This window comes from Mesoplodon mirus, assembly GCF_964341445.2.
Source record: "Mesoplodon mirus genome assembly, chromosome: 14".
Taxonomy (NCBI): domain Eukaryota; kingdom Metazoa; phylum Chordata; class Mammalia; order Artiodactyla; family Ziphiidae; genus Mesoplodon; species Mesoplodon mirus.
Window position 1 is genome coordinate 25,381,353 of NC_138990.1, and position 27,933 is coordinate 25,409,285.

Here is a 27,933-nt window from a genome sequence, read left to right on the forward strand (position 1 = left end):
GAGGGAGAGGGCTCGTCTGTGTGTTGCTGGTGGTGGTTCTGAGGGGGGAGTGGAGCCAGGTGGTCCCTACATCTCCTTTAGTGACGCCTGCCTGCTGTGTAAGTGCTGCGCCCTCACTCATAGGCGGCAGTGGGCAGTGCACGCCCACCTCCCTGACACTCTGGGCCCCCTACTATGAGGCCAGTGATGTGGACAGATGTGGTGCCTGACCCTCTGGTGCTGACCTTGTGGTCAGATGCGGGGACCACGCAGGATGAGGAGATGCTCCCCGGAGCCTGTGGTCCTGAGGGCAGCACCTCCGGCCCCAGCCTTGCTGCTGGCCCCCCCGGGAACCACCGTCTCCTGGAGGCTGACCCGAGTCTGTGCCCTCTGCAGCTTCTGTACTATGAGTTACCTCCTCGAAGGTATTTGGAGGGCAGCCCTCCTGTTGCCATGGAAATGTTTAATTCTTCTGGGATCCGAGTTTTTAATGCTCTGACTCTCTGTTATAAGTAGAGGGCTGGGGTTTTGCGTACAGACATCACTTTGATGAGCTGAAGGATCCTGGGAGCAAACCTCAGCCCCCACTGCAGTTTCCACTGGTCCTTCCAGCAGGACCTGAGGTGCAGCCTGAAGCGGGTGGTGATGTTGACGAGCCTGTCTGGATGTGAGCCTGTGTGAGCCCTGCTGGGCCCTGCTGGGTCCTGGTTGTTGATTTCCTGAGGGATTTTGTAGAGGTGATGTGTTTCCGTAAATCCTCAAGTACAAGGCAGCATTAATGACCCCCGTAGCAATGAATACATCTTTTATACAAACAAGTAGGCAGTAATATCACATTTCTTATGTTATCTGAGGTTGAATTGATGTATTTTATGGATTTTCTTAGAAGGTACATTTTCAGTTGAAGAAACTAAATTAGGAAGACAGACAGGGTAAAACTGAATCATATAACTCATTACAATTCAATAAAAGTTCACCTGAAATACATGTGATAACAATTAGGCATTTTCAAAGTTAAAACAATAATACCGCCAAGATGAGCTGTTTTTTTCTTCTTCTTGATCCCTTTCACTTTTATTTCATTAAAAAGATGTTTGCTTCGCTTCCTCTCTGTCTAGCCTGTGTAGGTGCCAAGTACACCAGACTGTAAGTGCTGTCACAGGGTCCTCACGTTATCAGACATAATCCAGGACCTCACTTAGACCGTGCATGTGCTGACTTTCACTGCTAACCAGTGAGAGAAGTGTGTCTCCTGTCTTCCACCAGCATCCATGAAATCCCAGCAGGTCACTTTGCTATCTTTCAAGCTGGGTCGAACCTCAGAACCTCCATCAGTGTCAGTGATAAATTTCCTGAATTTGATCATTAGAACGGAGTGATATAAAAAATGTTCATTTTAGTATTTAGATATATAATTACACATTTATGTATTATTTCATAATGTCTTTGTGTAACCATAATGAAACATAAATATAAATTAAAATAGTACATAGATAAAATGATGTATTTTGGGGTCTGTGACTTGTGGAGGTGACCCATGGGAGACCACAAAGGACAGGAGGGAGTCGGAGGTATTACATTCTTACACTGTTCACGAAACGATACTGCTTGGTGGTAGATGGTGATACAGGAAGACGTATGTTTCCATATCCAGAGAAAACACTTAAAAATAGAACAAAGCTATATGGTTAAAACAGTTTTTTTTAATTGATGAAATGGAAAACTAGCACATACTTAAAATTCATCCAAAGATGGCAGGAAAGAAGGAAACAGAAGGATGGAGAGCAGATGCCCAAACAGAAAACAAGACCAAACATGGTGGAAATAAGTCAGACCATGTGGACAGCCATCTCCAGGGCGAAGTCTGAGGGTTCATTTAAAAAGCTGGAAACTTGACAAGACCCCACTTTGCGCTGTTTACAGGGATCGCATTGAGAGAGACACAGAATGAGAGAAAAGGGTCTACTCAGACTTAGGTCCAGCTCCTCTGAGTAGGATGGGGCTGGGGGTGAAGCTTCAGCAGGGGGAGGGCACGCACACGGGGCCTGATGACCTCTGAATCGGTCTGTCCTCGCGGGTGGGGAGGTGGCTTGACAAACCCAGCTTATCCTGCTTCTGCTGAGAAGTCACCTTGGTGCCAGCGGAGGGCCACTCCCAGGGTCACGTGTTCAGGAGCTGTCGGGCACCAGGTGTCCGCACACCACAGGGAGCCTGGAACTCGCTAGATTGGCCTTTTTGTAAACAATAGTTTTCCTGCCAGTTGAGTTTACATGTAAGTAGACGAAGAATAAGATATTTCTCTGCTCTCTTGAGTGCCCTTCCTGTTCCACACACTCAACAGGCCCCAGGAACACGATGGAAATTAGCATGCTTTCCACATCCAGGGTGTTGCAGTCAGATGAGTGATTAAGGTTATTATTGTAATTGCTAGTCCTGGATCCATCACGGCATGACTGTTCCTTATGTGCTTAGTCTATACTGTTAGTGATAAAATGCTGTAAAAATCAGAAACACAGTAAAGACAATGGCAATTAGATGTTCTAATTTTCACAGCCATTTTCTGTTTTGTTATTTTCTATACGTTGACCTACTACCAGGTTTCAGCTCCAGTGTTCATAACAAAAACCGTTTTGGCATTTGCTTAAAAATACACACCACTTACTTTAAATTCTTCTGCTGACAGTACTGATGGAAGGCATGACATGGAGACTTAATGATTTTATTTATACATTCGGAGCTGCACGTGGATGATGGTAGTGGATCATGTGGAATTAGCTTGTGACCTACTACAGCGTTGATAGTAATTAAACAAGACATTCGCTTTCCAGGCATTAAGATCATGTAGCTTGAGAGCCAGCTGTTTACCACTGAATCATTGCAAGGACACTGCCTTCACTGGAAACGGCAGGGGTTTTCCTTGGGGCTGTTTAGAAAGAAGCTTCTGAACCAAAATGTGCATTTTATTTATTTATTTTTACATCTTTATTGGTGTATAATTGCTTTACAATGGTGTGCTCGTTTCTGCTTTATAACAAAGTGAATCAGTTATACATATACATATGTTCCCATATCCCTTCCCTCTTGCGTCTCCCTCCCTCCCTCCCTCCCTATCCCACCCCTCTAGGTGGTCACAAAGCACCGAGCTGATCTCCCTGTGCTATGCGGCTGCTTCCCACTAGCTATCTATTTTACGTTTGGTAGTGTGTATATGTCCATGCCACTCTCTGGCTTTGTCACAGTAAGCTGTGACAAAATGTGCATTTTAAAAGACAGACATTGTAATATCCATAACACCTTTATCAGTGCCATTACGTCTGTTTTATCATTTTGATGAGGAGTGTTCTGTAGAAGCTTTAAGGTGGAAAGTGCTTATTGTAGTTGATCATAAAAAACATATCTGTGTTTGAACTTATATTCAGTATTTCATAAAATGCTAAATACCTTAACAAATAAGTCATGACATAAAGTCCCATCCTGTGACAAGACTGTTACTTTATCACATGCTGAACACAGACAGATGTACCCAAGTGTATGCGATGGACATTCAAACAGCCTGAGTGTCTTTTTATATGTTTAGAGTTTTTTATGTAAGTTTATGCAAGTGGAAAAATCTTTGTCTTCTAGTTTACATCCTAAAATTGTCTGATCTGTCTGTGAAAATGAACTATATTCCCATCAAAGTCCTGGCCACCGATTATGAAAGTGGGAATGGTGAGTGTGGGCTCGTCCTGGAGGGCACCCTGAGTCTGGGAGAGCACCACGACCCAGGCCCCTGGAGGAGACTGATACCACTGTGGCCACCATGGGAGGGCGGATGGGTGTGGCAGGTGCTGGCTCTGGGGATGTGGTACCCAAGCAAGCTCTCCTCTCTCTGCCCCACTTTTCTGGATGAAGGAGGAGGAGGTCGTTGGCTAGAGAGATGTCCAGCTGCCTGGTGGCAGGTGTGAGGCAGGCAGAGCTGGGTCCATCTCAGATGAGTGATGCTTCCATGTGCCTTACCTGTGGGAAGGGTGGTTTATGGGGGTCTCATCTGCAAAAGGGGCCCTGCACACCTCCCGTTCAGCCTGGGGCCGCCACAGGAGACAACACCTGTGAAAACAGCACATTGTAAGCTCTAAAGCACTGTGACCTCACCAGCTTTCATGGGTTTTTTTTTTTCTCCTGACATTTCTTTTTTGGCCAAAATATACTAAGTTAAGTCTGTTCCCCCTGGGAACTTGGAAGGAGTGGTTAAATGAAGCGATTTTAGGAGTGTCTCTATTTTGTAATTAACTGCCTTTAACCTATAAACATCCCTAAAGAATTTAAAGGTTACTGTATATATAAAATGCCAAACACACCCCTACAATTTTACATTATAACTTTCTTAGGAAACATTTTTCAAGAGTAAGTGCAGTGTAAATTTAAAGCAGCTCAAATCCTTATTTAGCAGAACTTAAATAATTATTATAACAGGTACTGCTTAAATCAAAAGTCTAGCTTCAGCAAGAATGTCCTAACAGAAGCAATGTTGACAGTGTATCCCTTTAATTTTTATTGTACTTTGAAGGGTTTGAGCCACTTTTATGTGTGTGATCTTATTTAATTCATTATTGCATTGCCATGTGGGTCAAAGATAATGTCCTTTTAAATCAAAATGAATAAAATAATCATGGAATCACATGTTAACATGCAGAATGGACCATAAGGGTCCACTTCTCTCCCAATATAGATGCCAAAACTGATGGCCAGAGAGGAGTGATAACTTACAGAAGGTCATGTAACCAAGAAAAATAGGTCAGGTGAGCATCTCCGATTAAAGCTGCAGATGTAGCTTGTGTGTGTGCATTTGTAAGTTAAACCCCACCTGTCCGAGGCACCGCTCGAGTGATGAGGACGTGACCTCATGGTGATGAGCTGCCTGGGGCGTCCTCCACAGCAAGTCTCAGCACATGACCCAGCTTTCCTGGGGATGTCGTTTATGTCTTTAAACTTCAAACTCTTGCTTTTGTGGGGCAGAATATTATCTGTTTGTCCAGTGTAAAGCTTTCTTTTCTGTTGGTTGGTATAAAATGAATGCCTTAAGGTCCGGCTTTTCTTTACCCCTAGGAGGCAAGCAGTAGTTGTTTTGATGTATTTTTAGGGGAATATTGCCTGATTGTCATTTTTTCCCTCCATATCTGAACTGTTTGGGGACATTTGTTTTTTATTTAGTTGTTTTACAATGTTGTGTTAGTTTCTTCTGTACAGCGAAGTGGAGTTCCCTGTGCTATACAGCAGGTTCTCATTAGTTCTCTATTTTATACATATTAGTGTATACATGTCAATCCCAATCTCCCAGTTCATCCCACCCCTCTTTCCCCCCTTTTCTTTCTAAAATCTTGGTTGTGGATTTTCCCGGTGCGGATGCTCTTCCTGGTTGTCTGCCCATTGATGCCTTGATCCTTTCATTTTGTGTGAAGAGCTGCAGGACTAACAAAGTCGATTTTTTCTTTCTGGTACCGAAAGTGGCTTCATTTTTACTGATATGTAAATACTGTGAAAAGATAACCTACTAGGAAAACCCCTGGATTGCATTCACCTTCTGCTGGTTTGAGACAGGCTATTAGAAACTTTCACAGGTAATGTCTCCTTGACTCATTCTATCACCCAGGGAAGTTGGAATGATCTAATTTTACCCATCAGGAAACGGAGGCTCAGAGGAGGAAGATGGATGGTCCAAATGTGTATGGCCAGCATGTGACAGAACTGGAATTAATTTTTATGTCCTCTGATGCTTTTTCTATGGCATCACTGGACTTCTCTACAGGATCTTTTCATTTTTTACATATTGCAAAAGTAATTGCTCAAAAGTACATAAACCTCACGGTTTCAGTTGTACCGTGTATAGAATGTCTGCAGCCTTTCAGGGAATATTTTGTATGATCTTTCATATTTGTTAGACCCAGTAAACCAAGATCAAAGAGACAATATTAGAAGTTTAGAATTCTTTGTAACCAAGTACTACTTATAATGCCCTTAGGTACGTATTGCTAAAAACTGGACTAAATTAAAAATCCATCCCTGTCTTTCTCCCCGTGAATAAACTGCTAAGGGATACAGATAGACTGTCTCCCTCCTCTGTGTGTTTTCATAGCTCTTTGTTTTTATTTTATTTTTGCACTTGATATTCATTCTTTAATTTATTTGTCAATGATTCAGTGAAGAAAATATGCTTATTTCTGAATAAACAAGGAAAATGCATTAAGACTTCTTGTGAACATCTCTGTATTGTAACTTGTGTACAATGCTCTTTGGTAGAATAGCCATGAGCATCTGGTGAGTGAGAGGTTGTCCACCGTGCTCTGTTACAGAACAGGCTCCTGTTTTGCGTGGTTCTCCTGGAAACCTTCAGCTTCGCCGCACTCCTAACACATACATCACGGAGTGGTTTGAGAGGGGTGTTCTTGGTTGTATAAGTAAATTAAAAAGCTATAAAATAGTTAACTTTAGTTTTTATGATTTTTTAAAAATTAGCAGGCAGACTGCTAATTTGCCACCTCCACTCATGTGAAGGGCAAGCCATTTTAGCAGTGAGTGTAAGAGTGGCCAGACTAAACCATCCATAATAGGTGATACATATACGTATATGAGAATTGTGGACGTTTACATAAAATGTTGGTTTTTTGTTTGTTTGTTTTTTTCTCCTTTTTTAAAACATCTTTATTGGAGTATAATTGCTTTACAATGGTGTATTAGTTTCTGCTGTATAACAAAGTGAATCAGCTGTACATATACATATATCCCCATATCTTCTCCCTTTTGCATCTCCCTCCCACCCTCCCTATCCCACCCTTCTAGGTGGTCACAAAGCAGCGAGCTGATCTCCCTGTGCTATGCAGCCGCTTTCCACTAGCTATCTATTTTACATTTGGTAGTGTGTATATGTCCATGCCACTCTCTCACTTTGTCCCAGCTTACCCTTCTCCCTCCCCGTGTCCTCAAGTCCATTCTCTACGTCTGCATCTTTATTCCTGTCCTGCCCCGAGGTTCATCAGAACCTTTTTTTTTTTTTACATTCCATATATATGTGTTAGCATACGGTATTTGTTTTTCTCTTTCTGAGTTACTTCACTCTGTATGACAGATTCTAGGTCCACCCACCTCACTACAAATAACTCAATTTCATTTCTTTTTATGGTTCAGTAATATTCCATTGTATATATGTGCCACATCTTCTTTATCCATTCATCTGTCAGTGGACACGTAGGTTGCTTCCATGTCCTGGCTATTGTAAATAGAGCTGCAATGAATACTGTGGTACATGACTCTTTTTAAATTATGGTTTTCTCAGGGTATATGCCCGGTAGTGGAATTGCTGGGTCCTATGGTAGTTCTATTTTTAGTTTTTTAAGGAACCTCCATACTGTTCTCCATAGTGGCTGTATCAATTTACATTCCCACCGACACTGCAAGAAGGTTCTCTTTTCTCCACATCCTCTCCAGCATTTATTGTTTGTAGATTTTTTGGTGATGGCCATTCTGACCAGTGTGAGGTGATACCTCATAGTGGTTTTGACTTGCATTTCTCTAATGATTAGTGATGTTGAGCATCCTTTCATGTGTTTGTTGGCAATCTGTATATCTTCTTTGGAGAAATGTCTATTTAGGTCTTTTGCCTATTTTTGGATTGGGTTGTTTGTTTTTTGATATTGAGCTGCATGAGCTGCTTATAAATTTTGGAGATTAATCCTTTGTCAGTTGCTTCATTTGCAAATATTTTCTCCCATTCTGAGGGTTGTCTTTTTGTCTTGTTTATGGTTTCCTTTGCTGTGCAAAAGCTTTTAAGTTTCATTAGGTCCCATTTGTTTATTTTTGTTTTTATTTCCATTTCTCTAGGAGGTGGATCAAAAAGGATCTTGCTGTGATGTATGTCATAGAGTGTTCAGCCTATGTTTTCCTCTAAGAGTTTTATAGTGTCTGGCCTTACATTTAGGTCTTTACTCCATTTTGAGTTTATTTTTGTGTACGGTGTTAGGGAGTGTTCTAATTTCATTCTTTTACATGTAGCTGTCCAGTTTTCCCAGCACCACTTATTGAAGAGGCTGTTTTTTCTCCATTGTATATCCTTGCCTCCTTTATCAAAGATAAGGTGACCATATGTGTGTTGGTTTATCTCTGGGCTTTCTATCCTGTTCCATTGATCTATATTTCTGTGCCAGTACCATACTGTCTTGATTACTGTAGCTTTGTAGTATAGTGTGAAGTCAGGGAGTCTGATTCCTCCAGCTCCATTTTTCTTTCTCAAGATTGCTTTGGCTATTCGGGGTCTTTTGTGTTTCCATACAACTTGTGAAATTTTTTGTTCTAGTTCTATGAAAAATGCCAGTGGTAGTTTGATAGGAATTGCATTGAATCTGTAGATTGCTTTGGGTAGTATAGTCATTTTCACAATGTTGATTCTTCCAATTCAAGAACATGGCATATCTCTTCACCTGTTTGTATTGTCTTTAATTTCTTTCATCAGTGCCTTATATTTTTCTGCATACAGGTCTTTTGTCTCTTTAGGTAGGTTTATTCCTAGGTACTTTATTCTTTTTGTTGTAATGGTAAATGGGAGTGTTTCCTTAATTTTTCTTTCAGATTTTCTATAGTTAGTGTATAGGAGTGCAAGAGATTTCTGTGCATTAATTTTGTATCCTGCAACTTTACCAAATTCATTGATTAGCTCTAGTAGTTTTCTGGTAGCATCTTTAGGATTCTCTATGTATAGTATCATGCCATCTGCAAACAGTGACAGTTTTACTTCTTTTCTGATTTGTATTCCTTTTATTTCTTCTTCTTCTCTGATTGCTGTGGCTAAAACTTCCAAAACTATGTTGAATAATAGCGGTGAGAGTGGGCAACCTTGTCTTGTTCCTGATCTTAGAGGAAATGGTTTCAATTTTTCACCATTGAGAACAATGCTGGCTGTGGGTTTGTCATATATGTCCTTTATTATGTTGAGGTAAGTTTCCTCTATGCCTACTTTCTGGATAGTTTTTATCATAAATGAGTGTTGACTTTGTCACAAGCTTTTTCTGCATTTATTGAGATTATCATATGGTCTTTATCCTTCAACTTGTTAATATGGTGTATCACATTGATTGATTTTGTGTATATTGATGAATCCTTGCATTCCTGGGATAACCCCACTTCATCATGGTGTATTATCCTTTTAATGTCTGTTGGATTCTGTTTGCTACTATTTGTTTTTTGAAATCCTGTCATTCTAAATTTTCTCCATGCATTTCTGTACATTTATATTTATGTACGAACTTAATTTTTTGTATCTTAGGTACTGTGTGCTCTTTTGCTCTTCAGGAATTGATATCTGTGGACAGTTTTCTTGCCAAGAGGTACAGAACTGATATTCTAAGTCCATCAGGTGTGTTAAGTCTGTTAGGCTCATGCTTAGTGTCACATCAAAGGGTGACGCACTCTAACCATGAAGAGAGAGGGGAACAGTGGTTTGCATAACCCCCAGGGCAGCTGCCTGGCTGCGCCTGTGGGTGGATTCCTGGAGGCAGAGACACCCGATTTCAGATCAGGCATGACAGACGCCCTCGTTATCCCCGGACCCTTTCCAGGAGGCAGGTGGCACCTGCACCAGCCACACGTAGGCCACCTGCTCCTCCAGGTCCTGTCCACACTAGGTACTGCTGTTCTCTTTTAATGTTTGCCTATCAAATAGTTTAAAAATCATGAATCATTGTTGAGTAATTGTGAGTCTTTGGGTTCCTGGTGAGCTGGCATCTCTTTTCAAATGTATTGTTCATTTTATTCCTTCTTTTGGGAATTCCTTTTCATGTCTTTGACTCAGTTTTTATAGGATGTTCACTTGTCCGTCTTCGGTTGTAAGACTCTTCCTGTTAACCTCGTGTCTACTATATGCATATATTTTTGTATATGGAGTCCTTGTCATACAAACTTTTATATTTCCATGTAGTGAATTCCGTGAATCTTTTTCTCAAGAATTTCTGGCTGTTGAGTTAAGCTAACCTGGTAGTTTTTCCTCACACACACTAATATTTTCTTCAAGAAATTTTGTTTTTCTATGTTTTTACAAGGGTTGATCTCTCTGGGAGTGTTTTTGAAATAAGGTATGAGAACCATGTTTATAATGATCGAAATCACTAAGCAATAGTCTTAGGATATTTTTGGGAATTCCACGGCGGTCCAGTGGTTTGGATGCATCACTTCCACTGCCTAGGGCCTGGGTTCAATCCCTGGTCAGGGAACTAAGATACCGCAAGCCATGTGGTGAGACTACAAAAGCAAAAGAGATTATGAACTATTTCCAATGATGTAATTAAACTTTCTGGAGCCTTCCTTTGCCTCTTGCATCCGACTGCTTAGCACCACAATATGTGGTGAGCTTAATGTTTCATGGATCAATTATCTTCCTGCAGCACCAGTCTTATTTCACAAAATGTAACTTTAGTGTTATCCTGGTAAATTTCACAGTAGTCTTCATGGATTGTTATTGGAATTGCGTGGACGTGAAGATGCATTTTTGGGAAGAGGGTGGCCTTCCTATTCCACTTGTTTACAGAGCATGCCCTGTGCCCCTGGCCGATGGCGTCTGCTGTGAGAGCTGGGAACCCGGCAGTGAGGCCAGGGCCCCCCACCTAGGATGCCTGGCTCCGGCACGAGGCCCACAGTCCTGTGGGCTGAAGGGAGAAGATGAAGCAGGGGGCAGGGGTTAGGGCCCTGTGGCCGGTGGGGAGGTCTGTCCATAAGGCCAGTCTCAGCCAAGACCTACAGGTGACGAGAGGGGCCGCGTGGGACTCGGAGGGACCAGGGGATTCAGGAGCCGTGGACCAGATCCTGGGCCAGGCTGGGGGCCACCGCCGGGCTGGGATGAGGACTGGGACCAGAGGGAGAGGGTCTTCAGGCAGCGAGCGGCCCTGCGGTCCTGGGAGGCCCTGTCCGGAGGATGGGTGGCCCGTGTGGACGGTGGGCTGACAGGGTCAGCCTGGGTCGGGCAGGGCTACAGGGGAGAGGGCGGCAGCCCAGGTACTGAGTGCAGCGTGGGCTCTGGACATTTTGTAGGCAGAGGCTGAGGGATGGGCCTCTGGACTCACCGTGCGGGTGAGGAGGGCAGGGCACAGGGGCCGCCCGACGGGACAAGGACACAGCGAGGACTCACCCCTCACTGAGGTGGGGGCCCCGCATGGGCAGGTGTTCGTTTTGTTCTTCATTTGGGGGGAGTTTAGGTTCTTAACATTTTTGCTTTTGGGTATAGTTTTGTTCTTAATTTTTTGGCTTTTGAATGGCAAAGACCAACATGTAGTTTAAAGAAGTTGTTTTATTTCCGAGAAATGTGTGTTCAGTTTGTAAAGGGGCGACCTGCTGACCGTGTCTGGTGTGAGGGAAGAGCCCGGCTCGGCGGTCTGTCTTCTGTTCCTGCCTCTGCGCCTCTGGGCGGGTCCCCTGAGGATGGTGGTGCTGGGATCCCGGGAAGGGGGCTGCTATGTTTATATTACGGGGATATTCATCTCTGGCGCACTCATGTCATTTGACAGAAGAGGAGTGATTTTCTAGAAGAAAGTGATGAGAAGAAGATTGTGATTTTGAGTGGAACGCTGAATGCTCTCCAGTTTGTTCATGTTCCTGACTTCATTTTTCAACATTTTGAGCAGCAGTTGGCTTTACTTCGGGCAGCGTCACGGGGTCAGATGGCACCTTAAGACAACAGACAACTCGCCTTAGTTCTCCACGGAATCCCTTTGCTTTCAGTAGCTGACTCGTTAAATGTCTAGCGCAGTTTAAATACTGTGTTTAACTTGTTAAAGCTCTGCCACCCTTCCTTTCGCCTCTGACCTGCGTTCTCCTCGTGGGCCGGGTGGAGGGGGTTTCGTCGCCAAGACAACTGACTGGGAGAAACGTGGGCTGGTCGTGCTGAATTGGCTGGAAGTGAACACTGTGCGTTTTACACGTCGATAGAAATGGGTCGAAGTTGAGCCTCTTTGATGTGAACCGGAAACGGTTCTCCCTCTAAACGACATGCAGGGATCAGCCCTCTCCCTGCGGGGCTGTCCTGGTCTCGGGTTCCCTTGGGTGCTGGGTCCCTCCAGCCCTGGCCCCGCCAGCAGCCACCCCGGGTCCTCTCCTGAGTGTCCCCACCGACTCCACGTGGCCAAGGCCCCCAGGGAACGGCTGTTCCGTGCGGTCAACCCCACAAGGGTGTTTGTGGGCGCATCCATGACTTGGGAGCCGGCGAAACTCCTGTTCCCACAGAGATGCCATGTCCTGCTGGATTAAAGCTTATTTTATAAAAGGATGCATGATGACCTCTGACCCCGCAGTAGGAAAAAAAAACGCCTCCTTGCAGACACTGCCTCTTAGTCTTTTTTTTTATCAGCCTTTGGTTTTACTTTGAGTTCAGGTTTCCTAGTTCACAACTGAAGGCTTGTCTGTGTGAAGCCAAACCTCATCTTCCTGCCGTGATTGCTGCACACTGACACAGATGCTGCGTGCCTTTGCACATTATGTGTGCGTGTGTGCATGTGTGCCTGCTTGGACGGCAGGGGGAGAGGCCTCACCTGGACACACCCTCACTCCAGTGAGCCCTGGGGCCGTCTGGTCCTGGCCTGAGGACCAGACACCTGCGGCCTTTCCCCGCATCCCGCCCCTCCTCCCCTCCTCCTGGCTGCAGAGCTGTGTCTGAGGCCGTGTTGGCCGGAGCCCTGTGCAGGCACAAGAGGGACAGGAGGGCCGTCCAAGTGCTCGCCCGGGACCCGTGCCCACCTGGGACCCGTGCCCACCTGTGTGACCGGGCGCCGCTCAGCCGGGGGCGGGTCCATGACTTCACGCGGACGAGGTGACTTCTAATTTATCCGAAGGTGCCTTTCTGACTCATCCGTTCCTCACCTGCTAAAAACATGTTTTATGCAAATCCTATAAAGACTACTCAGGAAGAAATATTTAAAATTCCATTATTTTGTGTTAAATTAATCAATTCCTAGTCAGATGCATGGGTATGTGATAAATACACAGGCGTGTTTCAGGAGGTTGTGAACAGGGGCAGGCGTGTTTTGTCAGGGTCCGTGCTCTCCCATCCTCACACCCTCTTCGCCTCTGTTTTGTTTCAGACTAAAATCGGGACTGCCTTGTTGCACGATGAAGGGTCTGGACACGCCTATGACATTCGCCTGAAGCTAACGAAAGAGGTACTGACAATTCAAAGACAAGATGTCATCTGTGTTAGTGGCAGCAATCACAGTGCAAATGTAAGTGCTTCTGCGTCTGCAGGCCCCAGGGGCTTGTCTCTGAGTGTGTCTTGTAGGTCAGCCCAGAGGTCTCCCCGGACGAAAGCCCCCTAAGAGTGGTCCTGCAGGACATGGCCTGACAAGGTCCTCAGCCATATCTAAGTGTCCCCATTATTGCAAAGCAAAGCATCTTTTCAAGTTTGTATTGTTTACACTCCCCCTGACTTTCTTAATTTCTTCATTAATGTATTTTCCTTGAGCAGCTTTATATTAAAAATATCCCCAGACACCACAGCATGAGATTGGACATATTCACATTGGAAACTAGAAAGACGTAACTTGACAAATAATCTAATTCCTGAAAGAATAATAACTTGAGGGTTTCCATCTAGAACGACAGGCAATGAAAGATACAGCAGGTGTTTTTCAGTATCAACCTGGTCCCTGCCTCTGTGGATACAAATAGGGATTTTCACGTAAAGCTTGGTTCCTTCTCAGCTTCAGTCAATTACAAGTGAAATTTTCTTAAGGGTAAGACACTTATGTATTAGATGTGTTCGAATATTGAATAAAGATGAGGGGAAAACGCTTTTGCAAGTTTTATCTCCAAGTTTAACTTGGGACTATTGCAAATGATGGATATATGTATACAATATATTATACTTGAAATTTCCTATTTTCCTCCCAGTGGACTTAAATGGCTGTGGATATACATGTGCATTTTGTGTTACATGTCTGCATACATGGTTATATATAGAAATTATCAACGTCAGTCCTTACTCCTTCCTTTGAATAGACCTTCCCATTAGCTATAAAAATGATGAGCAAGAAACCATGTAGAGGATAGGAGGTTCCCTGAAGCTCTTCCATCCCCAGGTCACGGCTGGCTCTTCTGGAGGCTCTGGAGACCCTCATTTGTGTGGGTTTCTGGGTCCTCATGACCTTTATGTTGGAGATGACATAAACAGGTGCATCCGCAGTCCTGCAGTCAGCGTGTCCTCAACAGGTTCCCTGACATCAGGTGACCTTGCCTCTGTGTCCACACACACACGGCACTTTATGACCCTCAGCACTCATGTCTCCACCTGGATGGCATCCTCCTCCTTCTGTCCTGGAGCCCAAGGCCACCCTCCACCCCCCGTCGCCCACCTGCTGTGCCCATTCTGGCCGCCGGCCTTGATCAAGGGCACCCCTCTGGGTCCAGGACAGTGGAGCTACACAAGGAGGGCGAGAGACAGGACGCCATCTTTCCCAGGGCTCCTCCCTGGAACCTCAGGCCCGGATCCTGCATCCCGACCTCTAGAGCCCCCGGTGCACCCTGCAGAACCCCACCCCGGCACCAGCTCTTACTAAGACTCCCGCTGGCCCCAAGTCTGATCTCTCTAGAACAGATAGAGCAATTTTGTGCTCACCTTCTCTGACCCCATCACTGACCTTCCCTTTGCTAATTTCCCTCCACGTGTTCTAAATACCACACGGGATGGGGGATAGTGGGGAGAGGGAGAAGCAGGGGCGTTTTGTAAACACTTAAGTGTCACCCTTCTTAAGAGTGAATTTGTACTCTACAGAGAATCGCAGACAAGTTACAGTAAAAGCAGGTAATGTTTCTGTGCTGTACTGTCCAGGAAAAATAAATTACACTTTTTAGGATTCAGCGTTGAATTCTCTGCCCAAGGTTATATTCTTGATGAAAATTATCAGCTCCTTCATAAGAAAAATGGGTGAGTGTTCAGACCTATAAATTTATGTTTACAATTTCAAGTGATTTATTGGTGCCTAAAGCTTGATATTAGAACTCCCTGCTCTAAGTTAGAGGGTGGGTCACGTGGATTTGTTCCCGGTCTCTTCCGGCTCCATCTTTACTGGTCTCTGCTGCTTCCTTAGGAAGCCCTCCTTTGTAGGAGAGGAGTGAATATCTCCTTGAATAAACATGCCTATCTGGGCTGGATAATTGGGGGGGCGGGATTCCGAGGACATTTTTGTACCTAGAAGAACATACTCAGCTACTGAGATCAGAATGTCTACTCTACCCCAGATACAGAATCACATTGGGTTCAATCCCATTACTTTGAGGAACAGTTGAAACCCTGTGTTCTTCAGATGATTATAAAAATAAAGCTAACCTGGACATGGGGGTTTATCATGTGTTTGGAGAATGAGAAAGATGACTCTTAACAAAGGCCACGGTTGTTGGTACAGAATCAGGACACCTCTAAGGGGGTCGGACCATAGTGATTCTCTTATATTCATATCGTTGAATGTTTCCACGTTAACCTCCACCAGAGAACCTGGTGGAAAGTGGTTATTTTCCATTTAAAATATTCTGAGGAGCAGGAAAGGAAGATGTAATGATGATGATTCCTCAGCTGATCAGCAGAAGAAACGAGTGTGAATTTTACTTCTCGCCAAACCTTGAGTACCTGGGATCCCAGGAGATGAAAAATGTATCATCAGATTCAGTTCAACACACATTTACAGATGGTAAAGTCAAGCAGTACCTGGCTTGTCACTGGGACCCCAAGGCCCAGTGAGTGCCTTAGAACAGGCACTTCACTGTCGTGTGGACGGCTCACACTGGTGCTTTGATTTTCAAGATCAATTTTCTTAATAGAAAATAATACTGATGATCGATTCTTACATTTCGAGCTCTATTCTCAGTGGGAGGTATATGCTTGCTTCAAAATCAACACACTTTGTGATCCAACACTTACAATGTGAGCCTGGAAGGAATTTGGTTCTCTCAAAACCTAAGACCATTTACACTGAACTTTACACCTTGGGTTGCACTTATGTTCTTTTTTTTTTTTAAATTATTTATTTATTTTGGGCTGTGTTGGGTCTTCGTTTCTCTGCGAGGGCTTTCTCTAGTTGTGGCGAGCGGGGGCCACTCTTCATCGCGGTGCGCGGGCCTCTCACTATCGCGGCCTCTCTTGTTGCGGAGCACAGGCTCCAGATGTGCAGGCTCAGCGGCCATGGCTCACGGGCCTAGTTGCTCCGCGGCATGTGGGATCTTCCCAGACCAGGGCTCGAACCCGTGTCCCCTGCATTGGCAGGCAGATTCTCAACCACTGTGCCACCAGGGAAGCCCCTGCACTTATATTATTGATTGTTTGAGAAGTCAGGATTAAGGAGTAGACTTGTATTTTGTTTTCTTGAAACTGCTGAAAAAATAAGCATTATATCAGTTAAGGATGGATGTTATTCTTATCAGGAAAGAGGGAGAGGAAACTCAATTTATTCTTTAATGAAAACCAATAGATTCTCAAATCTGCTGATTCATTATCAGAGTTTAGAATTGGTGACTTCATATTTCATTTATATTCCTATCTGTTCAGATCACCATGGCATTTTGAATGCTTAGAATCTCCGGGTTTTCTAATTATCTCCTAAAGAGAGTGTGTGCTTTGCAGTTTGAAAGAGCTGGCTTGTTCTCACATTTCCGAGTTTCTGTTTAGGTTGCTTTATTTTTGACATATTTTATTTTAATAAACTGTAAGTTTACATTTGTGGTTTGAGTGTAGTGAGGGAGTTACATATAAAGAAAAAAAATTAGAAGATCTCTGTGTTGTATTTGGCCCTTTAAGTCATGGCACATTTATGGTTGGAAGGTACTCTGGAGAATTCCATACCCTCATTTTACTGTTTGGGAAATGAAGATTCAGGAAGAGGAAGTTGTTGGTCTGAGTTCACAAAGTTAATTACAGAATTAGGCAGCATCTTAGCTACTCCTCTGCTAACTTATAGTCCAGGGATGCTGCCTGGTAATTTCTCAGCACAGAGCAGTGCAGACTGTCCAGGGAACCACAAGCAGCACTGAACCCTGAAAATGCTGGGCGACCGTTCACACAGTGTGAGCTGGACTGGGTTTGCCACCCCACGCGAGCTGGGTACGGCCGTCGGAATGGACATCAGGAGGCAGCCTGGGGCCGAGCCAGAGGAGGGGACACACCGGACTCTCCTAAGCCCCGCCTGGAGGAAGAAAGCCCCGGGTTACAGGTTTAGAGGGTGAACTTGAAGGGGCAGTGAGAGTTCTTGCCTGGCTGGGATTGGCTTCAGAAGGAAGAGGCCCAAACCAGACGAATGTCCCCTGAGGACCCCTCCCCGACCTCCGCCCACTTGGGTCTGGTGCTGGCCTTTACACGTCCCATGCGGCATGAAGAACCTCAAGCTGAAAACGAAGTTCGAGGTGGTGTCAGGTGTGAGGGTCCCCAGGTCCACGCAGAAGGAAGATGCAGGTCCCTTCTGGAGGGACACACTTTCAGGTCTGAGACGACTCCCAGCTGCGGGTTCACAGGGACCTGCGGGGATGAAGCCACAGGGAGGAAAACCACCGTGAGCCAGAGATGCAGAGATGGGCCTGTGGAGACTCGGGGTTCTGAGAGGCTCAGGTGCGCTGCATGCAAGGTGCACGTTCATTACATCTGAAGACTAAACGGGAGGTTCAAACAGTCGGACACAGGAAGGAGGGTTGTAAAAAGTGAGCCAGCCAATGCGAGACCAGCCACAAACGGTCAGTGAAATCGGAATTTCAACGTCCCAGTTAAATAAGAAACAAATAAACGAAGCGTCCAAGCTGTGAAGTAGATCTGAAGAAATCTCCGGAATGAAACATCAAGAGCCGGAACACATAGGTGAGTGGTGTGGAGGCCCCGCGGGCAGCGAGGGAGCTGGTGGGTGGACGCGTGGAGACGCAGGGAGAAGATCGGGGGAGGGGAGCCAGGATCAGACGCCCCGCGAGTCCCTAGTTGGTGAAGGACCTGGATCTGGGGTCTGGGACCCCAACAGATTCCAAGAGGCGGAGGCCTGCTCTCCTCTTCTGTCCCCTGCTCCTCTGGTTTGTGATCAGGGGCCTCGCACAGAGCTGGACCTGTCTGCTCTGGTCTCTTTCTGGAAGCGTGTGTGTCCTGTCGGTGTTCGGTCTTCTTCACGGGTCTGTCTGGCTAATACCACGAACCTGCGAACTGATGGTAGAAATCAGAATCGGGCCCGGAAGCTTTTTGCTCTGTGTTCCAGGCACTGCATACGCTGGCCCTGACCTGACCTCGCAGCCTTCCACTTGCTTGTTCCCTGTGAACACACGTTGGGTCGTGGCCCCTGTGCTGCTGACGTGTGGGCGTTTGCAGACGTCTGTGTGCTGGCCCTGCCCCTCTCTGGGGCTGTGTGCAGCCTCCCATCCAGGAGCTGGCTTGCTCCCTCCTTGGTTTCCCGCTTGCATCTTTGCACCTGTGTGGCAAGCGGTGTTTGTGCAGAAGTAGCTGCATTTCCCGTCATGTTCGTGAGGGTCGCTGAGCGCAGGTGATGCACCGATTGGTGGCCATGTGGTCCTGAGCCCACAGGAGGCCCCGGTACATCCCAGTGGTCCATGGAGCCTGTTAGAAGCATTTTTAAAAATTAGGGTTATGGCTTATGTAACAAGTCCTGTGAAGAGTATCAGCAAATTGCTATTTTAGTGTATTTACTGTAGTGATTAAAGAACTAAACTTGGATTAAACTTTCTGAGACAGATGAATTTGTTATCGTGACAGTGCCCAAGTGATGGCAGTTTCTGATAAATTCTGTACATAGTACACAATACACACAATTCTATACTTGCTTTGTTGTTGTACAATAAATGCCTTATTACTACTTTTATCCACTTAAATCGATACCCTTTCTGTAATCCCCTTTTGCTTCCTATTCTTTGGGTCCACAAATCAGGAGTAGGTACCACCTCTATCTATTTTAGTATTTAATTAAAAATTCTTTTGAATTATTTAATTTGAATTAAATTAATTGAATTTAATTTCTTTCATTGGATTTAATCTTTATTACAGTATTGTATTTTCTTACACTAGTAATTATTGATTTCCCATCAGGCGTTTTGTCATTCAGCCAAAGTACCAGTGACCTAGTAACCAAACACTCTTCTGAACTCATTGGATACGTTTCCTCAGCTTTATATATTTCCCTGTTCTTGATATCTGTTTACTGACACACATTCATTAGTTTCTTAATTTTTTCCACTTTTCCAGGACCTCAGCTGAAAATCCATTTCCTTTTAGTTTCTGAAAATTGGTTTCTACTTGTACATTCACACTGTAAACTGGCTCTGGGTCTCTAAGTGCTGCCTCCTGGGTCTTAGTGAGTTACTGGTCCAGAAGTTTCCTGCATTATCCTGCTGGGGAGGAACGAGCCCCAGTTAGGCCTGTGAGATGCAGGTCACTGGACCCCTAGGCCATTGCTCCAGCCAGTTCATCGATGCAGGGCAGATACTCCTACTTGCAAAGTGAAACACTACATAAGAAGGATTGGCGATCATTCCTATAAACTAGGATAACAAAGGCAAAACCACCTTCTGAGCTTTCATTTATCAATGATTAATCCACTAGTTGAAGAATTATATATGATCTTTGGAGTGGGCCTGTATGAAAAAATTAATATGAATTATTCACTCATTATTAGTACTGTTTTGTCCCAGAGGAAATCTCTCTATATATATATTCTTGTGATTGACTGGCTTACTTTTTTTTTTTTTTTCTTCTGTACACGGGCCTCTCACTGTTGTGGCCTCTCCCGTTGCGGAGCACAGGCTCCGGATACGCAGGCTCAGTGGCCATGGCTCACGGGCCCAGCCGCTCCGCAGCATGCGGGATCCTCCCGGACCGGGGCACGAACCCGTGTTCCCTGAATCGGCAGGCGGACTCTCAACCACCTGCGCCACCAGGGAAGCCCTGGCTTACTTTTAGTTGGAAGAAATCCTGCTTATGGAAATCACTAACTAGCCCTCTACACGTGTTGGCGTGAATGATTCGTTCCTGTTTGAAATCTGTGTGTAGTGGAAAGGCTACTGCCTTTTTTCTCAGGAGGGCCGTTTCCAGAAGAATCCTTTCCATAGCTGAGGGCTGGGTGGTGAGAGAGGGTGCCCTTGTGTGGAGACAGATCCAAGACACAGAAGGAGCCCTGGAGAGTGCAGGTCAGGCCTGAGAAGTGACCTGTGAGCCGTCTCAGGTGAGGAGGTGGGACCCGCGGAGTTTAACCAGTGCTGCCAAAGTCGTACCCTCAGGAGGAGGGTGGGCAATCTCTTCCAAGAGGCTCCCAGACAAGCACCGAAGTGCAGTTGTCAGCAAGTAGCCAGGAATTCCCTCTTGCCGCCAGGACAGTGGCTGACTCCTGACTCTTGTGGAATTCTCTCGGGCCCTGGCCCTCAGTGCTGTGTGTTTGCTCATTAAAATGCTTGCGGATTTGACCGGTACTCCACTTCACTGCAGTAGGAAAGTTCTGGCTTTAAAAATATGAAAACCTTGAATTAGAGAATAGATGGGGTGAGTTCGTTATAAAGGTTTATACCACGACTTAGTTGAAGGGTAGAATAATAATTTATACATGTTTGTCTGTGTTTGTGTGCACATAAGCCACTGTGTAAGGAAACTGAATGCAAAAATATGTCATTCAATGAAACTTTGAATAACTAAAATCATAATAGCAGTGTATTTTGCATAACCTACTAAACATTTTTATTATTCTTTCCTTTAATTATGTAATTTTTCAACATAGAAAAAGTTGAAAAGTAATAAGCAGAACCCCATGTAATTATCATCCATATTTACCATATACCAACATATTTGCTTTAAATCTCTCCACTTTTTTTAAAGAAATGAAATGTGCAGATACCTCTGAAGCCCCGCTATACTGATACTCATATATACTGTTCCATTTAAATTTTCATTCTTACTTTACGTGGATTTTCCACAGCCAAATGGTGCTTTTCAAATTTATATGAACGGAATAACATTGTTCCTTCATTTGCAAATATTGTGCTTTTTAAACTTACCCGTGATACTATGGAGACGTGATACCTGTGGATGGTTACTTCATCCCTGTAATGACTGCAGACTCCCCTGTGCATAACCCAGAGGTGATTGATGCCTTTCCTGCACATTCTTGTTTGGATTCAAGCCCCCCAAGAAGAGTTTGTGTTTTAAATTCAGCCAATATTTTGATCTCAGGTAACCTTACTTCCCAATAATTCATACATTCTCTCAGAATCCCTTTTTGACCCCAGTGCGGTGAACTCTCTTTGTTGAGGTTTTGAGGGATGAACAGGAAGACGATGGTGCAACGTCTGCTCAGCTGCCCCTCAGCTTCGTGTGAATAGTAACCAGCCGAGCTCAGAGGAGCTGGCCAATCGGATGCCAGGGCTCAGAATAGCCAGTCAAGGCAACAAGTGGACAGTGAAGGCTGAGTCTTTATCACTTGCTCTGATTGCGCAGGCAGAGCTGACGGGGAGGAGGGGCAAGCCCCCCATAGCTTCTGATGTCGGCTGGCTCTGGGAGAGTCAGGTGGATGAGCCCGGGGTGGAGGGTCCCTGCCCACTGGAGCCCTGAGCAAAAAGCTCCTGTGTTTCATGGGTCCCGGGGGTGTTTGGGGTGGGACGGTCCTGGGTGCTGGGCCAGCCCAGGTGGAGCATCTCCAAGGCTCCCTCCGCCACAGCAAGGCCTGGCCGAGGCTTTAGGTGAAGGGCCCCTGCGGATGTGCGGGGCAGGGCGTGCAGAGTTGCGGTCGTGTAGGAGCCCAGCCTCAGGGCGCCGTCGGTGCGCAGGTCTGGGGGGTGGAGGGCCGCTCTCCCGTCATTGCCGTGGTCAGGCCTGAAAGATCACACATAGTGTTCTGGCAACTCCTCCCGAGGCTGGACTACTATAGGGGTTTTCGGTATTTTTAAATTCTAGGAATTGCGATACATTTTTGGAAACTCCGAGTCTGGTATATTGATTTTTAAGTCCTCCTAAGGCGGATTTGAGTCTGTTACCGAATTGAACAAATATGCACGAGAGTTTTCAAATAACTATTATTGTTTTGAAATACTTACCACAACCCATGGAGGAATAATTTACTTACTTCAAGTGGCAAATCCAGACTCTTCATAGATTGAGGGAATTTCGCTTGAGTGGACGGTTTAAAAAGAGTGGAAAGAGGCCACGGCCCTGTCCTGAAAGACGTCTTCCAGGTGTTTGCTCCCTGGAGAATCCCAGCCCTGTGGACGGAGGCCCCTGGGGTCTGACACCCCTCCTCCGAAACCCTCCTCAACATCAATGTCCAGTAACACTTTATTTCCTGGAAAAAATAATAATTTTTAAAGTATTTATGTTTGTGTGAGAAATAAAATACTTCAGAAAATTCTTTCTCTAAGTTGCTAATTTTAAAAGTTGCTCTTTCAGGCCCTTCAATTATGTCATGGAAACTCAGGCTCATGCCTCTGTCACTGTTTTCCCACCTGCTCTCTCCTTTCCTCCTTGAGCATCAGGTGTGGCTCAGGTAGTCCCGAGGGGGTGCAGGTGGGAGCCCCTGGGGAGGGGCGCAGAGGCCACCCTTGGAGTCCTCCACTGATGGGAGGTTCTTGAGTGAAGAAAGCCCGGGCCGGGGAGAGGGTATCGGGCCTGCTGGCACAGCCCCGCAAAGGCAACTTTTATTTTAACAACTGCCTGAAACCCATCTTTCTGGAGACGGCAACAGTCAAATCTGAACATCTGTTAACAGCTGTAACAAATTTGAATTTAGTGTTAAGTCCACACTTTAAACGCCTGAGTAAAAACGTGTGGCCAGATCGTACATATGCTGCAGCAGTACCTGAAGATCAGTATTTTAGAACAAGACAGAGTAGGAAATCCAGCTTTCAGTGTCCCCAAGTCACTTCCTCTTATAATAGGTAAGAATTGTCTCAAATTGTTTACAGTCAGAAGATAACGTGGGCGTAGCGGAGTCTTGCTACAGTGATGGCAGCTCCAGGATGCAGATGTGAATGACCATCAAACATAGCTGGGGATTAAATGATAAAGTGCAGAAGAATATTTGCTGAAGGACCTTACTTATGTTTGTGAAGAAAGAAGAGCGGGACTGAACTGAAGAGAATTGGTTGGATAGTTACCTTAGGTTCCACAGTTCATCCTCCAGAAGTCTCATCAGTGAGTCTGGTTGTGCTCTGGACCCTTGGACTGGCGGAAGAGCCCGGATTACAGGGAAGACGCATCTGAAGGGAGAGGAGGCCCCTCCCACACTGTTTCCTCTTAGAACTGAGCCTCTCGTTGGGTCATATCTGGCTCCTGATCTTTTGGGCAGTTGACCCTGCAGAGTGTGTACTGAGTAAACTAACTGAAGAATGACTGCTTGGTTTAATTAGAAGATGCCTTTGATAACATGAGTTCTGTCTGGATCGCTGACAGAACCACGATGGAGCATTCTATGCAGGACCTCAAGTCAAAAGGATCAGCTCTGCCTTGGCTGTGAGGTCTTGAACGTCAGGACACAGAAGGAAGAGTGCCTTTGTCTGGGCTGTGGTGTAAAAGTTTCAATTAAAAGCTGCAGAACTTTTGTTTCCTATTTAGTTTTCACCACCCACTAATTTTTACAAATTGTGTTTTGAAAAATAAGGTGCTTGTATGTGATAATGTCCAACTCTTTTAGAGCCTTAGTATCGATAGTTATGGAATCTTCATTGAGGAGAGCGTGGATTAGCTGAGCCTCTCCTCCCGACTTTAAAATGTTAGAATCTGTGAATGAGGGGGTTTTAAAAGATAAGGAAGAACAACTTTTCATAGAAGAGACTCAACATCTCGGTGTTTTTATGAAACTCGATGGTTTGCAACATTCCTTCCCACAATTCTCTTGCTTGGCCTCTGTCTTGTCAATTCAGGCCACCCTGACAACATACCGCAGACGAGGGGGTAGACGGTGGGGGGGGGCGGTGGAGCTTGAACAGCAGACGCTTCTTTTTCTCACCGTCTGGAGGCCAGAAGCCCAAGGTCAAGGTGCCGGCCAGGCTCCGGCCAGGTTTCTGGACGCCCTCTTCCAGACGTCTGTCCTCTTGCCATGTCCTTTGTGTGTGTAGAGAGGGCTCGGGGGGCTCTTGCTCTTCCTGTACCGGCCCCAGTCCTGTAGGACCAGCCTCTCCGTGCCTCATTTAACCTTAGGTTAAGCCTCTGAAAGACCCGATCTCCAAATACAGTCAGCAGAGGGGTAGGGCTTCAGTATAGGGATCTGGGGCACACAGTCCGGTTCACAGCAACTTCCTGTGTAGGAAACTCAGAAGCGTGCAGAAACTCAGCTTTGCCGAGCTTTAGATGCCGACACCACATGTGCTTGGAAAGAACATCTCAGCAGGTTGCACAGAGCAAGTATTTGAATAAGCAGTGCTCTGGCTTGGCCGGAATAAGCAGCGGTAGGCTCTTTGAGCTCTCTTAAACACACACTAAAGAGCTTTATGGCATAATTTCCTTTCCTGACCAGTTAGGCACATTAGAACAGATTTTTGGTGTGCATTAACACACTTTGCCACAGTTGACCATTTCTTGACATTTCCTTTAGATTGTCTTCCCAAGATCGATACATGAATAAAATGATGGATTTGAAAGGTCATTTTTTTGGTGAGGTCAGTTGAGGCAGAAACCAACTTACTCCCTCTCAAAAGATATTTTCACCAATATTTACTCTCAGTGAGGTTCAAATGCTTATATTAATGGCTAAAATGAAAAACATTATCGAATGTTTTGAGAAATACCGTAGGGATTCCTGGTTAATCTATTAGGTAATCCAACTTTCTCATCTTCTGATGCTCAGGAAGTTTCCCTTGGAAGCATCAGTGTGACTGCATCACACGTGGGAACTTCCCTGTCCCCACTTTGGGCACAGCTGGACCCAGAGGTCCCCCCTCCGCCCACCGTGTCGGCTGTGCTTTGCCTCTGTGTAGATGACAGGAGTATTCCTGGAACGTGGTCTCGATGTCACATGGTGTCCCTGTCACACGAGTGTCACCTGCTGGTCTCCAGTGTCTCACTGGGAGTCCAGCCCAGGACCAGGGAAAAGGCAAAACGATTCTTCCAATGCAAAAGTCCCGAATTATAGCTCTTTTTCCATGTATGATTATATAAGCATTTCACCAGTTCAAAAAGTTACATGTGCGGAAGAGCTCAGAATTATAAAATGTGTTCCACATATACACTTTAAAATAGTTCTATTTGCTCTAATTTTTGGTTTCTTTACTTTAAGCTTATAATGTATCCACTCCTGAGAATAAAATTACAAGTGGATTTTAAATACTAAAATAATAAATAAAAATAATATGATAAATATAAATAAAACAATACAAATAAAAACTTGTAATAAGATTACAAGTGGCTCTACAGTTTCCGCGTCTCTTCTCACTGGCGGTGAGCAGGCCCCAGGCTTGGGCAGGACCCCCGGCACTTCCCGGACCCCTGACTCGCCCTCTGCTGTTGCTTTGCAAACACACAGGCTTTAGAGTCATTGGGTCTAAAAGTGCTTATGCTTTCCCTTAATAATCACAGCAACGCATGTCCCTGTTTTATTCCAATAGTACCTTTTGGAGGTAAACACACTTCCTACACCCCTTCATCTAACCCCAGGCCTCCCTATTCACGCCCTCAGCCTCACAACTAACAAATAGTCAGTTGAGACCAAAATAAAATACATTACATGATTGAGCATATAAGAGATGGAGACCCTGACCAGCCCATCAGCCCACAGGGGCAGCGTGGATCTTGGCTTCTCATCAGCAGCGACACCTTTAAGCAAGGTCGGGACGTGAGATAATCGATCGTTCATGAGTTAACATTGATTTCTTAACAAGTGGACTAAAAACGACTGCACTGTACAGAGAAGTGTGGTGCAAAGGGAGCCCGCTTTGGGATTCATGGAAAGACAGGTTTGAGAAACAGAGCTGAGCGTGTGCTCTGCAGTCTCACCGTCTGTTACCTGGGGAACCAGGGCCGGTACTTCCCTCGGGGGCCTCAATTCCTCAGACAAAATGGGGGTAAGACGACCCCAGCTTTACAGGAATTTTGTGTAAAGAATGCACCTAATAGGGTCTGTTTTTATCAGTATCTTTGTTTCCGTGTAATACTGCAGGTTGGAGACTTAAAGTGGTGTCGTAGTTAAGCAACATCCCTTTGGAAGTATAAACAGTCACTAAAGTTTTAATTAAGAAGTTATGTAAACATTTTGCATTCACTTTCTGATTGTGCATTTTAACCTAAACTGGGTTTGTTTTCTGAATTTTTTAAAGCACAGAACTGTTACGCTTCGCAGACAGCCCGTGGGCGGCTTGGGCCTGAGCATAAAGGTATGAGTGCACTGGATTTTCCTCGACACGCTTGTCCATGAAGGTCCCCGCGCTGATCTTAACCGCGCTCCTGCTTCCTGTCTTGCAGGGCGGCATGGAGCACGGGGTCCCGGTCGTCATATCGAAGATATTCAAAGACCACGCAGGTAAAAGCCTCTGAGTGACCATGAGCATGGCAGCACTTTGGAAGACAGTGCACGACCTTAAATGAGAAGATAGCGGCTGCGTGTGTTGCTCGGTTATCTGCCTGCCAGCTTGCTTTGTAGCTGTCCGCTCTCCCATCCCTGGTGCCATGCCACCCTTTTTCATTTCCCCTGATCCCGTGAGCCCTTAAGAGAGATACGGACTCGCAGCGTGGTGTCAAGTCATCCCCAGGAGACACGGACACGGCAGCGGTTTGAGCTCTGGTTTCTCAGGAAAGACAAAGCACTGGGGGGATGCAGTGTGCACATGCGGTGGTGATGAGGTTTCTGGTGTAAAATGGCATCACAGCCGTGAGCGAGAGGCCTCCGCGGTGCTGACGGTAGCTCGTTAACCACTGACACAGTGAACCAAGGGCTTTGGGAGCAGATCAGTGTGTGTAGAAGTGAGAGTGGGGACGGGATTCCTTCTTGTAATGGGCAAGTGGAAAGTTGTACAAACCAAGTGCAACAGTTGTACAATCAAGCACTGCAGCTGTGGAATCGAAAAGCTTGCAGGAGCTCAGAGGTCCCTGCGTTTAGAGTGAGGGTCTACGGGGAGAATGAATCAATTCGTCACTGAACTCTGAGTGTTTAATCATTTCTGCGAGTCCATAACCACCTGGCTGGCTGATTAACACTTGAAGGAAGGGTTGCTCGAATCCGCTTCTGCTCCTATAATCCTTGTGAGCATCCTGAGTTCTTTTTCATAAGTAAAGTTTTAAATCTGTGGATATGAATATAAGTTTCAGAAAAGAAAGGGAATAAGATTAAAATCAGAAAAGAATTTCATGCTCAGTTCAGGAAGAGCATCTACCTTCTCTGTAGAGGTGTGAACAGGCCAAGGAGGCCGCACACGGTGACAGGTGACAGGCTGCGCCTTCTCCATGGGCTGGGGGCACACTGGGCTCCCGGCCCCCTCAGCAGAGTCCAGTCGTGCGGATACAACTCTCTCTTCTGAAACGGAGATTCTGCTCTGCAGCGTCTGGGTCGCATCTCGAGCAGCTCAGACCCAGCGAGTCCCCAGACCAGGTCCCCATCTCCCCCTGCGTCTCCTGGCCCCTTGTCTCCATCACCATGTCCTGCCTGGGGCCAGACTGGCCAGCAGGCCCTCCCCCTCCCTCTGGGGTCCTCTCCATCCGCTGCGGCCAGAGTTAAGGTGTTTCCCACTGATGTCTTCCTTTCTTCACTGTGGGCTTCTTCTACACCCGAAACTCTTGCATTAAATGCTCAGTGAACTGTGAGCTTTCAGGGACCCGGGCTTGGTGTAACTTAGTTCGTATGTTCAGGATCTGGCTCAGGACGTGTGTCTTACAGGCAGGGAGCCCCTTGGCTGAGCTGCCGCGCACGTCGGTGTCAGGAGGGACCGTGGTGTGTGGGAGCCTGGGCTCCGGGAAGCTGGCCACACACGGGAGGGAGGCGGGGCGCACGGCACTGGTAACCTGACAACCAT

The 27,933-nt window shown here is 45.7% G+C and overlaps 1 protein-coding gene across 1 annotated transcript in view; it reads left to right on the top strand.

Moving 5' to 3' along the window:
• SNTG2 (syntrophin gamma 2) overlaps nt 1-27,933 on the top strand; it is a gene marked incomplete at its 3' end in the record, with an annotated part of 187,932 nt that overhangs the window by 59,020 nt on the left and 100,979 nt on the right. The window contains exons 2-4 of the mRNA XM_082642418.1: nt 13,074-13,211; nt 26,245-26,301; nt 26,390-26,447. Coding sequence (XP_082498544.1) covers nt 13,074-13,211; nt 26,245-26,301; nt 26,390-26,447 — 253 coding nt within the window. The remainder of the gene's footprint in view (nt 1-13,073; nt 13,212-26,244; nt 26,302-26,389; nt 26,448-27,933) is intronic.